Source organism: Equus caballus, chromosome 31 (genome assembly GCF_041296265.1).
Source record: "Equus caballus isolate H_3958 breed thoroughbred chromosome 31, TB-T2T, whole genome shotgun sequence".
Classification (NCBI taxonomy): Eukaryota; Metazoa; Chordata; class Mammalia; order Perissodactyla; family Equidae; genus Equus; species Equus caballus.
In genome coordinates, this window is record NC_091714.1 from 7507076 (window position 1) to 7522211 (window position 15136).

The following is a 15136-nucleotide window of genomic DNA, read 5'->3' on the forward strand; positions in this document are numbered from 1 at the left end:
CAATGGAAGTTTAAGCAGGGGGCTGGCATTATCCAAATTACATTTTAAGAATGTCAGTTTTGTTGTAATATGAACATGGTCTGGATTAAGATGGATAGCAGAGGAAATAGAAAGAAGTGACTATACAGAGGTAGAATTAAAGGTCTTGGTGATTGATTGGCTGTGGGTCAGGGAAATGAAGGAATCCTACTTGCTGTTCTATTTTACTGAGATTGGTAAGATAGTAAGAAGGTGAGCATGGAGACATGGAATCCAGGGTTCAGTTCTGAATGCGTTTGATATGCCTGAAGCATTGAGAAGCAGATAAGTCAGGATTTGGATGTATGAGCTGGAACTCAGAGGACATAGAGGTCAGGGGTTAGAGATGGATAGATAACTTCAGAGCCGCTGGCATATAGATGGTATTTTAAATCCCATGGCTGTTGCCAAAAACGATAGGAGAGGAGGGACCATGATTGAACCCTAAGGAGCACCAACATTTGGAAAGTGGGTAAAAGAGTAGCACCCAGCAAAGGAGACCAAGAAGGAGCCTCAAGGAAAGTAGAATAAAATCCAGAGATGTGTGGTGTTGAGGGAGCCAAGAAAGGAAGTGTTTCCCAGTGGAAGAAGTGGCTATTTGTTGTGTTGAATGCTATTGAGAAGCTGGATAAGATGAGGTCAGTCAATTCTCCTTTGCATATGGTGGCATGAAGATCATTGGAGACCATAACGAGCAGTTTTGGTGGAGAGCTTGGAGACAAGGGCCAGATTTTTATGGGATGAAGAGTCAACAAAAGGGGGAGGTCAATTCCTTCTAGAAGTTTTGTTATGAAAAGAAAAAAGGAAACAGCAATAGCAGGAGGGTCTTTAAAGGTTGAAGAGGCTACAGCTTGTTTTATGCTCATTGGAATGATCCAATGGAGATGGATTATTGGTGATTCAGGAGGGAGATGAGATAACGGAAGAAGGGAAGTACTTTGGAAGGTGAGAAGGGTATGGATCCAGGCCACAGATGGAGGAATTGACCCTTAAGAGGAGGAAGGCCACGTTCTTTGTTGTAAGAAGACAGAATGGAACAGGTGAATGCAGCTGCAGGGGTGTTTGTAGTCTACCTGTGGGAAGGGGAAACTTGGCACATGATGGCTTGGTGAAGGCAGACACATTTTTCACTGCTGTGTCTTCTCCATACGGAAGAGCGCTTGACACATAGAAGATGCTTAGTAAATATTTGGTGAATAAATGAATACATCATTCAAGACTTCTATCTTCTCAGTGAAATATGAAGTAAGATATCCAGGTGAAGGGAGGAAGGTGGTGGGTGTGAACAGTTTAGGAAGAAAGAAGAGAAAATGTACTACTAGAGAAACATAATCAATCATGAGGAAATTGTAAATGCCCATTTGAAGTTTGTGATCAGTAATTCAAGAGAAAGCAATCAATTGTGTAATTTTGTTCAGCAGCATTCAACTTCAGGGGAGCATGCCTGAGAAAAGAGGAGGTAATGTTTCCCAAGCCTGGGTTTTTGCCAGAGTAGTCGGATGAAGAGGACCACGGAAGACCCATCACCAGGTGTTTTCAGACAATGTTTATGGTGATGGATAATGGAATCTATGTCAGACCACAAAGGCAGTTAATCTTGGAGAGGGCCAAGGGCCAGGGAGAAAGTGTTGGGTCAGTTCATGAGAAATCTTGATGAAGTTGAAGAATTTAAGCAATGTCCATACTTTAGCAAGAGATCAGGGGAGGAAAGACAGGAGATGGTGGTTGGAAAGAGATACAATTGGAATTTGAATTTCAGAGGTGGTACAGTTTCTCAAGATGACAAGGTCCAGGGAGAGATTGTGACAGAAGAGGGTTTTAAAAAGTTCTCAGAGATGAGAAGGTAACAGAACTGAAAGTACAGGTTGATGGATGGATGGTTCATTCATACAGGAGTTCAGTCCCCAGGATGATGACAAGAATAGGAGTAGAGATGAAAACCGTGAACCAGGAGCTAAGGCAATGGTTAGAAGACCCTCTTAGAAGACAAGAATGAGGGTCTTGTCCACCTGCATCCACTGCAGTTGGCATCAACGAGGAGAAGGCATGGTGTGTAGCCAGATGACGTAAATATGAAAGGAGGAATGGAGTGGGTTTGCAAGAGAGAAGGGAGTGATGGTTTTAGGAACATCAGTGAGGAGCCAGGAGACAACAAACTCTACCTCTGGCCCTCAAGTATGTGTACCTGAAACCAAAAGAAGCCCTCATTTAAGAGGTTGACAACAGAGATGAACCAATTTCAGTTAAATCGTGGAGGAGAGAGAAACCTTTGAAAGGGCTGATTATACAGGAGAGTTTATTTATCATGGAGCAAGAATTCCACAGGACACAGAGAAAGGGTATGGGAGAGAAAGGAGGCTCGTATTGGGGAATATAGAGACCCACATGGGAATGAGAATTTGGGGATAAGAATAACAGGGGAGGCTTAAGTCTTAGATGTAAATAATGATGTGAGGCATGATGGAATGCATTCTGATGATCTTTGGAGGGACATAGGTGTACAACCAGACCACCTGGCTATTGTCATCTCAGGTGTGTCTCTTGATATTAAGACAACTTACTTGCCCTTCACTCCCAAAAGTTGGTATCATAGGCTTGTTCATTTCAAAGTTACATAGTTATAAACATAAAGTCATCTAATAAATCCAATAAATCATTTTAAAAATTATTTGGGGGGCTGGCTGGCCTGGTGGCGTAGTGGTTACATTCATGTTCTCTGCTTCAGAGGATCAGGGTTCACTGGTTCAGAGCCCAGGCATGGACCTACACACCGTTCATCAAGCAAGCTGTGGCAGGCACCCCACATATAAAATAGAGGAAGATGGGCATGGATGTTAGCTCAGGGCCAATCTTCCTCAGCCAAAAGAGCAGGATTGGTGGCAGATGTTAGCTCAGGGCTAATCTCACAAAACAAAGAAAAGATTTATTGGCATCATTGAAGTTCCAATCAGTTTATTAATGTGCAGTGGAACTAACCCATTTCATTGTCTCAAACCAAAGCCTTACCCAAAACTTCCAGACAATGAAATGTCACTCTCCCCTTTCCTCTGGCCTCAGCATCACCTTGAAACTAGCATAGTTGCCTCGGGACTGGATGGACAACTTCTGGAGAATGAGCAGAAGGGAGAGGTGTGAAAATACTGTGTTAGAAGAAAAGGCCAGGTGTCGGTGACGAGGACCACAGCACCCCTCCAGGAAGTCAGAGACAAATTCCTTTTCTCTGAGGGTGAAGTTCTTGGACTTGGAATCTAACAGTACTACCCAAAACCATTTCTCAGGGACTCTAGTAAAGGATAAATAATACGTGCCCACAGACAGCCTTGCCCTTTGCTGAGTGCCCCGTCGGGCGAGTGTGCTTAGCAGTCCTGTTTGTCTCTGAAGTCACACCCATGGTAGAAACTCCTGTGAGGAAAACAGTTCCCAGTACCCACCTTCATAGTCTTTCCCTTCCCCTGGGGCACTGCCACAGGCCACAGTGTGGAGACGGGACCAAGAAGCCAATTGGTTTTGACCTCCTTTCCAGAAGATTCTACAGCGACTGGAAGTTGAGGCACTTTTTGGCATCATGTCATCTGAAAAAGAAAAAACCTTCGTAAACTGCAATCCAGGATACAGTCTGCTGCTCTAATTATATTTTAGGTGTTGTTGGATCTGTTTCCTCCTTACGTTTGATTTCAGCTGTCCTAATGATTGTTTTTTCTATGCAGTGAACAAGATCCAGCCCTTTCTCTAGCCAATTTACTTCATCAGTCGATGACAGATGTCCAGGGATGAAAAGAACATTATTAGCAACAGAACAGAGAATACGAACAGCAATGTGGCAGGCACCCCCACGGAGGTTGTCACCAGCTCCCCCGGGGCTAACTACCTGCAAATGAGGAAAAATAAGAATTTAAGGAGTGTTTTTTTTTTTTTTTAATTCTAATACACACAGAAAATAGGGCATCGTCTGCACAGCAAAGGGAAATGAATTAACCGTAAGTTCGTGTTCCTCTATGAAGTTATTTTAGATTTTTTTAATCCAAAGAGGAAGTGCTATAATAATAAGCTGTTTTTCATTAGTTTCTAAAAGATGACTGAGGAATAGTGAGCTGAATTTTTTTTTTAATAAAGTGGAAAAAAAGAAAGTGGAGGTAGCTTGGTATCGGGGAAAGGGTGAACTTTGAGAGTCACAGCCCTGAGTTCTGAAGTGGGATTGTGGGTTCCTGCCTATGTCAAGTTCAGCAAAGGATGGAACTTCTTTGGGACTCAGTGGCGTCATTTACAGCGTCCCAGGGTAGACGGAGCGAACTGTGTAGGCGGTGTTGGGACAGTCTCTTGGCACAGAGCAAGAATTCAGTGAATGGTATCTCTGATCAGAATTTCTCTCCTCCAAGGAAGAAAGAAGACCCAGGAAGGGAATCCCCACGTGCCTGTGGCTAAGACTCAACTGAAGCCAGAATTTAGGGGGAAAAGCAAGACAAGTCTGATCCTGTGTATGGGTTGCTTTGGTAGCTGTACCTGAGTGCCCCCAAAAGGATACTCTGGAAAATTCCACGGCAGAACAGAAACAGCCTCATTCCCTGCTGGAAGGATTTGACCGGCTGCCGTGCAGCTCCTGGATTGCTGACAAGCCAGTGACTCATTTTGACAGAACGTTTGCCAGTTTTCCTAGATTTTAGTTTTACCTAGTATCCCCGCACTTCAAATTTCTTGCAGTTTTAAAATTTAGATTCCTTCTTGCTTTCTTTTCTTAGGAAAGCATGTGAATTAAACATCACGATGAAGCTGTCTGTGCCCTCCCACACAAGACAGGCCTTTTGAGTAGTTTTCCAGTGGTGCAGGATATTCAGACACAGTTCCTGCCCGGCCTGACCCTTCCCCCAGGCGACCAGCTGTATTTAGCATACAGTCAGTGGCTGGCAAGAAACTGGCCTGTGTAGGACTTGAACCTGTGACCCTGCTTCACTATAGAGCAATATTCTACCCAATCCAGCTCTCTATCTACAGACCACCGAAATGCAAACTCTATTTGATTATGCTCTCCCATGACTCATTATTTAGATTCTTAAAATATGAGTTTATTGAAGCTTCTATGAATTTTATACTTTAAAAAGAATATTTCTTATTCTTAAGAGAATCTATAAGCATGCACATAAAGACTGAATAATTTACTGCCCAAATAAATAAACTATAAACCATAGCAAAGAGTCTAGATTTTATCTAGACAGGTCATACTAATGGAATGTATTTTCACTATAATCTGATGAAATATAGGAGGAAATTTTTTTTCTTTAGTTGCAGAGTAGTATGCTTTGTTAATATTAACATTATTTTCAACAATTTTTGCAAATATGTTGTCAACTCTAAATTATCTCAGTTATCTGTCTGTGGATTATCCACTTTATGAAAGTATATCCAGAAAACTGCAAACTAGTTTTAATAATAGCTTAAACAGCATAAGTTGGCAGGTAAATATTAATATATCTACATACACAAGCACACACACATGCTCACCGTGATTCCAGAGACAAACGATACATAAGTGATTTTCAGAGAATTTGCTAATTTTTAGGTCATCTGAGAATGGATTCTATACAGACCTAGTCCACATGACAAATTAATTACATTCCTTCAAGTTAGTTCTACTTATAAAATGCTATCCAATATTTGTGAGCAAAAAAGCCCTTGGAAATAACACAAGTAGTGTCAATGGATCGGTGTGTGTTCGTGCTCACCAACTGCAGTCCACTTATCACTGCACCACCACTGTATATAGTTTACACTCAGATGAATACAGGTATTCTGTTCTACTTTGAGCTAATGTGTCACAAGTCTCAGATAATTATATGGTTGGGTTCTTTCAATGCATTCTCAAATATGTGCCAGTAAGTGGTTGAAAAGAAGCTGTGGAAATGTGGGTCATATCTTGAAGGGAACCAAATAAGGATCTCTGCTAATGACATATTTGCAATTACACGTCTAAAGTATTTCCTTAGGGTGTTAAACTTTCTATGAATACTAGCACTTTTTGGCCCTAGGTCAAATTTTTTTCTTATAAATTTCACGATGTTAAAAAAAAGCAATTCATTCAGTAGGCATAGGTTTTATTTCAGATGGTGTGTGTACTTTTTAATCATCAGAAAGTACCAGGCATATAAGTTAAAATGTTTGTCTTCCTTTAGAAAAGGAATTGTATGCTCAAATGCTCCTCAGTGTATTACAAATAGAATGAATCTAATAAAGTCATTTCTTATAAGTTCCTTAGCTAATGAATGGAAAACGGAACATAGTTTTACATGTTCCATCAGTATTCGAGGCCACTACAAATGCAGTCAGCAAGAATTTCTAAAGTGTTATTGGACTTTGTCCTTCTTAGATAAAGGCTATTGTCATAGTAGTAAAATTGCTTAACTAAATTAAATAGTTAGATGATCTGTCATCAAATCAGAAAATAGCCAATTACTTAAGAGCAATTTATTTAAAATAGAAAAATATTTATTTAGGTTGAACCACCCTATATCACTCTATTATTAGTTCCCATTCCTGTTGATTATTTGATTAGAATTATTTAATTAATTGACATTTAGTGGAGTTAGAGTTCATCAATTCATTCTACAACTATTGTGTACCAACTATAGACAAGATATTATGCTAAATTCAGAAGATACAAATACATAAGAAGATACAGGGGGAATGCAGTAGGTCTATCGTGAGGTCTGAAGGGACTGGAGCATCTAGGTCCCATGGACTCTCAAAACTTAACCAGGCAAAGATCTTGGTCAGAGTAGAGCCCCACACTGAGGAGAAAATTGCTCAGAATAGAAAATGGAAAAAGGAAAGAGAAAGTCAGCTCAAAGTGGGGTAACAGAGTTGGGAGATCTCAGAAAGGGAGCCCCCATATTTTTGAACACTACCCCAGAAACCAGAAGAGAAAATTCTACAGCCATTAAGAGCTATTCTGAATCCTACTTCCTTCTAAAATTCTAGGAGAACTAATTTCATGTAAAACTGAGTAACAGAGAGGAAGAAAGTAAAATTCCAACAGAAAAGAAACAAGGTTAAATTCCATATAAATTTTTGAAGAGGATAAGCAGAAAGAAAAATAATGTCTTGAGAGACAAAGAAAGCATGTCAGTCAGGCATGCCCACAAATCAGGAGAAACTAAAATATTTCAAAGGGAACTAAGTTATTAAGAAATTATACAAGTACAAATAAATAACAATAGATATTGTCTTAAATGAAATAGAAAGCAAAAAGGAAGCAACTTCTGAAAAGTGAAAATAAAGTAAGATAAAGGATTCCAGAGAAGTTGACACATTTAGAAGTTAGATAAAGAAGATCCAATATATGTATACTAGGAATCCCATAAGAAAACATCAAAGCAAGAGAATAGAGCAAAAATTAAAACTTAAATTCAATATGACTTTCCTGGCATAGCCTGCTTGTGAAAATTGATCAGAAAATGACCAGGACCAAGACATATTCTAACAAAATTACTAGATTCTAAAGAAAAAGAAAAAATAATCTTTTGGGCATCTGAGCAAAAGATCAATTCACTTGTAAGGAAAAAGAAATTGGATTGTTATCAGGCTTGTCCATAACACTTTACAAAAGAACATGGAGTAAGACGTTGAAGATATTAGAAGGGGAAAAAAATGTGATCCTAAGACTTAATATCCAACCAACCTCATTTTTAAGAATAAAGGTCCCAAATAAACTGTCACCAATATGCAAGAACTCAGTGAATATTTTTCCTATGATCTTCTGAGGAATTTACTAGAGAACAAGCTTCAACAACCAAAATTACTGGAGAGAAATCACCATAAGGATTGGTGGTGAGCACTGATTGTGTGTGTGTGTAGAATTAACATAATATGAAAATTAAGAGGAAAAAAGCATAGTATGAAATGGCCATATCTTTCAACAATGTAGATACAGTATTATTATTAGAAAGATTTAGCAGGAGAATGGATGAAGCATATGAAAATATATTTGAAGTTTTCGTAATCATATTCATGGTGATAGTATTGGTATATTATTCTAAAATCATCATAGGTATAATATGAGATAAAGCAAATGAGCTGTTATGGAATATTGTAATTCTATCACACTTGCGTTTTTCAGAACCACTGTGGAAGAAAGGAGATACAGATGTAGAGTAGAAAATATTAAGTAAAAGTCTTATAGTTCTGAAATACCGACCCTCTTAACAAATTTCAAGTATACAATATAGTATTGTTAACTGTATTCAGCATGCTGTACATTCAATCTCAGAACTCATTCGTCTTTCAAAACTGAAACTTTGTACCCATTTTGGATAGGTTAAGACATAAAGGTTGAACAGTCCAATGGTACGGAGCTCAGCACAGCAGAGGGATTTGAGAAATGTTTGTTGAAATCACTCACAGTTATATGAGGGGATGTTGTGTGCCAAAGCCACGTAGGAGTGGGAGTGATTGAGGAATGTCTTGCTTCCTCATACAAGTCTGATAAATCCCCCACCAGGCTTGAATCCAACTTCCTGCCTATTCTGCACTTACAGCTAAGTGTTGGTGGAGAAAAACAGACAATCCACTGACTACTTTCCTTTAAGTTCATAATCTCTAACCTCAAGTCGGTTGTTGGTACTGTCGAGCAATAATACTAAGTCCCCTCATCCATTCGCTCTCCTTTTATCATTCATACCTTTATTTCTCTTCTCAAATTTCCAATGCCTCCTTTGTCTGTCCGCCCTGGGCTCAAACATGCTGCCTTCTTTCCTTTTACTAAGGATGGCTACCTTCCCTTCTGTCTAAGGCCAACCCGTCTACTCATCCTTTAGATCCTGTTCCCTCCACCTACTCTAAGACACAGCTCTTTTTCTATCTTAAATCATCAATTTGCCTTCTTTTCGAACTCATTCCTTTCGGCGTACCAAAATATTATTTCTCCATTTTCAAAATATCCTTTACAGTCCAACAGCCCCATCCAGCTGCTGTCCCATGTCTTTGCTTCCCTTTTCAGCCAACCTCCTAGAAAAAAGTGTCCTTTCTCACCTCTTAGAATTCCTCCCCTCCAATTCTCCTTTACTCCACTCCAATAAGGCCTTGGCTCCATGACTCCACTGAAATAGCTCTTGTCCATAACATAATGGCATCTACATTTATAACTTCAACCAATTTTCAGTAACTGGCTTACCTGCAGCCCTTGACACAGTTTATCATGACAGCTTCCTTGAAATATTTTGTTCCCTTGGCTTCCAGGACACCCACATCCTTCTCATTTCCCACCTGTCTCATAGGCTGCCATTTCTTAGTCTTCTTTGCTAACTCATTCTCATATTCCCTAAACAGATTGAATAATCTCATCCAATGTCATTTCTATTGAGATAACATGGAGTGATATTGTCAAATCAGACTTACAAGAATCATAGATATGACCCAGTGTCAAGCCTTACTAATAACTTCAAGGATGTGGGTAAACATCAAAGAAACAGAGAAGTCCAATTCATTTGACATGGCTCCCAGGTCCTGTCTTAGCATATTAGGATGTACTCTAGGCAAAATAAATGAGTCTCTGAGAAGTTCATGGAATGACCACTAACATGAAATCTCTCAGTTGTGTAAACTGTTTCGTCATTTATCATTTGATGAAATGTCTTCATTTTATCCCTTGATAACTGCATGGTTAATGACATTTTACAGAGAGCCTTGACCCATAAATTCATAGATTCTAGTTTGTTTACCATAAGCAATCTTAAACCAACTATTTCCTGTTAAATGCATTCTATAAATAAGAACTCTTTTCTAGCAAATGTCATTGTATGTATGTACCATTAGCATGTTTATAAGAGGATTTGACCATGTCATCTTTCTTTCCTGGGGCCAGAAAAATGAGAAAACGGATGGTAGGCCTGATGCTAACCCTTTCTTTTCAGCTCTCCATGCACCTAGACCTCAAAATTTGTATCTACCACTCATGTTTTTCTCCTAAACTGCAAGCTCACATATTCACTTAGCTAGTTAACATTTTGACTCAGCGGTGTAATAGGTTATCAAACTGCATATGAGCAAATAAAAATAATGATTCCTTTTCTCAACTCCCTAAATACACACACACAACCCTTTCTTCTTCCAAGTCTTCCTGTCTCAGTAATATTCTTTCTCTCTCTCTGTCCTGTCTTCTCAGGGAAAACCTTTACACTCGTGCTTGATTCCTTTTTCTCTCACACCGTGTGTCCAATCTGCCCCCAAATTTTGCCGCTTCTACCTTCAAAATATATCCAGAATTCTATCACTGCTCCCCATTTCCACCCCTGCCTCCCTAGTTCAAGCTACCACCATCTCTCACCTGGCTTGCTGAAATAATGTCTTACCTGCTTCTCTGCTTCCTGCTTCCTGCTTCCCAGCTTGCCCCCAAGAGTCTATTCTGAGCATCTCAGCCAGATGGCTGTCTTTAAAAGATTAGTTGAATTATGTAGCTCCAAGATCAAAACTCTCCAGTGGTTCCCAATCTCTCAGATAACAGCCAGAGTTCTTATAATGGCCTTCAGGGGCCTATCCATCCTCGATCCCCATTAACTCTCTGACTTCATCTTCCATTGTTTTCCCTCCTGTTCACTTAATTCAGCGGCACTGGCCTCTTTGCTGTACCTCGGACAAACCAAGCACATTGTGGCTTCTGGATCTTTAGAATGCTGTATTTTAGGCCTGGAAATCTTCCCCCAGGTAGCCACATGGCTCTCTTTTCTAATCTCCCTCAGATGTTTCCTTCTACGTACCTTCTTTATAAGGCATTCCCTATTCCCTAGTCACCTCTTCAAAACTGTAATCCCCATCTTCCCTGCTGTCTGTCTCTTCTCTATTTTTTTATTCTCCTTCCCACTGAAATACGATACAGTTCAATCTTGCAGTATTTCTTGTTGGTCTCGTGGACGAGAGCAGAGGTGTCTGTCTTGTTCACAGCTGTATCCTCAGCACCCACAGTAATGTCTGGCACACAGAAGGCTCTCAATAAATGTTACATAAATTAGTTAATAGTTGATCAAATCTATTTGACTTGTTCTGAGTTGGAAGAGAACATGATCAAATAATGCAAGGAGAAGAGTAACTTGGGCTGCAACAAGGAAGACCTTGAAATTGTATGATGGAGTTTCGGTTTTGTTCTGCAGGTTGCGGAAACCAGGAAGGGGAATTGAGCCGAGCAGTAGCCCAAAGAAACAAAGTCAGGGAGAAAGGAATTCAGGCTTTAAGAATAAGCACAAAAGGAAAATTTGACTCTTTAACATTAGTCTCTTCTTCATCAAGCTGAATATGTTCCCTGATATTGTGTGGGCTGCTAGCAACTACCACGGGGTGGAATGTTGGGGCCTATTTTCAAAGTGGTTGTAAAAACCCAGAGAGTCCTGAATAGAGGCATGAAAATAGTCTACTTGATGAGATTGATAATGGTGCATTATAAGTGCCCATAAACTCAATAATGGATACGTTCCTTAAGATTTCTATGAAATAAGACTGTTAAATACAGTTGGTGGAAGTAGTATTAAAAACCAAACTTCAGAAAATCTATCTTCTAAGGACAATTTCTAGAAATACAAAGAATAAATGCCTCACCTGTTTGGCCAGTTGGAATTGGGAGACTTTCTCCATGTTGGACCATTCCTTATCCACAGCTCCCCGCCATTTTTTACTGAAACAGATTAAGAAAGAAATCCCACACACCATCATCTATCAACATTTTGGCTAAAACAGTACATCTTAGTATCATTAGTTTTAAAAACTCATGTCGTTTTTTCACAGTACAACCGGTACCAGCAATATGGCGCCGAAGAGTGTGTGCTGCAGATGGGGGGCATGCTGTGCCCCAGCCCTGGCTGTGGAGCAGGCCTGCTTCCTGAGCCAAGCAGGAGGAAAGTCACTTGCGAAGGGGGCAACAGTCTGGGCTGCGGGGTGAGTACCAGCCACACCCCTGGGTGTTGCCTTTGTGTGTGTCTGTTTACTTTGGCAAATTGGCTAGGATTCTATACTTGTTTTATTTTCATTTTTCCTTTGGACTCAGACATCTTTGAACTGATGTGGAAGAAAGTAGATTTAAAAATTCTTATATAAGATCTCAGATATGAAAACGTATATTTTGGAGGGAAGGGAAGAGTCATATTAGGATTTTCTGCTTTAATTGTTTATCACTGTGTTTACTCTAAGATGTAAATCACTAGCCCAGGCTTTTAAACTTTTCTCCCAGTACTGAGCTGATTCAAGGCAACAATTTATTATTTCTTCAGAGTTGGCTTTAAATAGAGAGGAGTGAAAGAGAAAGAGAATTCCGTGTCAGTGATATCTTAGCGATGTTGTTTGCCTATTTCAAGAAATAAAATGAAGATTCATATGGAGAACTTGAAATGATATTCTGTCATAAAAATCATTTTAAATAGAGATGAGCAGAACTAATGGTACCTCCTGGGGAAGCAGAGTAAGCAACATGGAAAAGGTTTGTTCTAAGAGGTCAACGCATATGACCTAGATGCCTTCTCGAATGAACCCATGGCTGCAAGCTGATGGTGAAGGGGTGAGTGAAGTGTAACTCAAACACAAAAAGCCTAACTAAATTATAGGTTGAAATGACAAATGGATAGTAATCCTGATATTAAATTTCATGCAGGCTAGAAAAGGAAGAAAGTGTATGTGCTTATAAAATGCTATTGAATTTTAACGGGAAGACATTTCTTTTAAAATTGCAACTCCATGAGGAATTTTGTGGAAGAAGGAGTCTTGATAGCAGAGGCATATTGCCCAGACCTAATTTTCGGCTGAGCTCTGTGAGTCACCTATGCATAAGTTGGCATCTGTTGTGCTTCGTGAAGCTTCCTATCTGACATGCAGTGGGGCTCACAAAGCCCTGGGCTGAGTGATAAAGTAGAAGAAGGGGAAGTTGAAAAATAATGGGATACCGTGATGCCTAAGTGGAAAGCTATACCTCTGAATTAATCATGGTGATTGCATTCAAATGAAAACTCAAGTGATGTTTGCTAGCCTTAGAAATCAGGGAAATCAAACTACAGTTCCAGCCTTAGTCATCATCATTTACTGTATAATCTGCACCCACTGATCGTGCGTAGCCTAAACAAGCTGCCAGATTCCAGGATCAGAATGCTGGTGAATGTTTTCCTTTAAAATGATTTACAATTGTTTTTAACTAATGGCTAAATTGTATGCTTCTGCCTGCTAATTGACTACTGTTGTTCCAGTCTCTAAAGCTAGTTTAAGATCTTAACTTTCTTTATGAGATGAGGATTTCTTTGGCCCATCTTCTGCATTCAGTTTTTCACCTTGCTTTAAGAACTTTGAAGGTTTTTTATAATTTTAAGGTTTGAATGCCTTTATCTTCCCTTTTTTGCGCAATGTGGCATTATAAATAAGTAAATAAGCTCCAAATCATGGAAAGTTACCTTGGAAATGAACTGAATTGCTTCAATATCTTTGAGTTAAGAGAATTTGGGGCAAATCTTACCTAAAGGAAGATTGCTATCTTTAGGATATTTCTTTGTCCTTTGGAAATTCTAGGTAATGCATTTTGTTTTACTTTGATTTGTTCTGTTTTGTTGTTTGAGGAGGTGTGTTCTCTGGTTTGTATATTAGTTATCTATTGCTGCGTAACAAATAACCCCAAATTTTAACCATTTAATTAATAAACATTTATTATCTCACAGGGTTTCTGAGGGTTAGGAATCCATGAGTGGCTTAGCTGGGTGGTTCTGGCTCAGGCTGTCTTATGAGGTTGTAGTCAAGCTGGATGCAGTTATCTGAAAGCTTGACTGGGGCTGGAAGTTCCACTTTCAAGATAACACCTTCACATGACTGTTGGCCAAAAAGGCATCAGCTCCAAACTGGCTATTGGCAGAAGGCCATAGTTCCTCACTGAATGGCCCTCTTCTTAGGCTATTTGTCCCCAGGGTGACAGCTAACTTATCTGGAGCAAGTGATCCAGGAAAGATCAGAGAGAAAGCCACAGTGCCTTGTGTGACCTGACCTCCAAAGTTGTACACCATCACTCCTGCTTTATTCTGTTTATTAGAGGGGAGGTGCTACAACCAGCACACCCTCAAAGGGCAGGGAATTGGGCTCCATCTTTAAAGGAAAGAGTATTAAAGAATTCACACACATATTTTGAACAACCATAGTTTGCAATTTGAAGAAGTTGAAAAAAGAACAAAGAAAAATGACTTTCTGAAGGATTAATTCAATGCTTTCCTTTCTTTTCCTGCCTTTTTTCTCCAATCCTCACAGTCTTTTTCAGGATTATATCAATTCCCATTAATTTGGCTTCTCAACAGAAATAGATTGACCTCATCATTGCCCTTTTTCTTCAAATCCTAGCTTTCACAAAAGGATGTTAACCCAACGTACATGCCATTTGGGATTCTGTAGTGGTCAAAAAGGAGATTAGAGGGCTAACCCAGTGGCACAGTAGTTAAGTTTGCACGTTCCACTTTGATGACCAGGGATTTGCTGGTTTGGATCCCGGGTGCAGACCTACACACCACTTGTCAAGCCACGCTATGGCAGGCGTCCCACATATAACGTCAAGGAAGATGGGCACAGATGTTAGCTCAGGGCCAGTCTTCCTCAGCAAAATGAGGAGGTTAGGCAGCAGATGTTCACTCAGGGCTAATCTTCCTCAAAAAAAGGAGATTAGATTGGATCTTAAGTTCAGTTCTTGGCTCCACCAATTCCCAGTGGTCTTAATCTTTCTGTGCTTTAGTTTCCCTGTTTCTAAAACAGGGCATATTATAGTCACCCTGTGTAAGATTATTACAAATATTAAATGAGATAATCAGTTCAAAAGCCTTAGAACAGTGCCCAGCATAAAGTAACTGCATATTTATTTAATATTTAATCAAAAATATAATCAATATTTATCAAAAGTTCACCTAAAAGATCCAATATTCAAGGAAAATTACTTACAGGACATTCATTTGATCCTGTCTTTCAAATATTCTGGAATATAGCCCTGGATCGAGCCAGATCTACAGCAGGGGAACTAGATACCTAGGCCTCACTATTTTATCCCTTCAAAGAATTGCTTTTCCTAAATAGTACTTTGGTTTAATGCCATTTGTTTATATTGTGGTCATTATACAGCAACTTTAATGTGTGTGGT

General features: G+C 39.5%; 1 protein-coding gene across 8 annotated transcripts in view; it reads left to right on the plus strand.

Moving 5' to 3' along the window:
• Positions 1-15136, plus strand: part of PRKN (parkin RBR E3 ubiquitin protein ligase) — a 1205440-nt gene that overhangs the window by 1013223 nt on the left and 177081 nt on the right. For all 8 annotated transcript variants that reach the window (XM_005608125.4, XM_005608126.4, XM_070256476.1 and 5 more), the window contains one exon: positions 11779-11928. In XM_005608125.4, coding sequence (XP_005608182.2) covers positions 11779-11928 — 150 coding nt within the window. The remainder of the gene's footprint in view (positions 1-11778; positions 11929-15136) is intronic.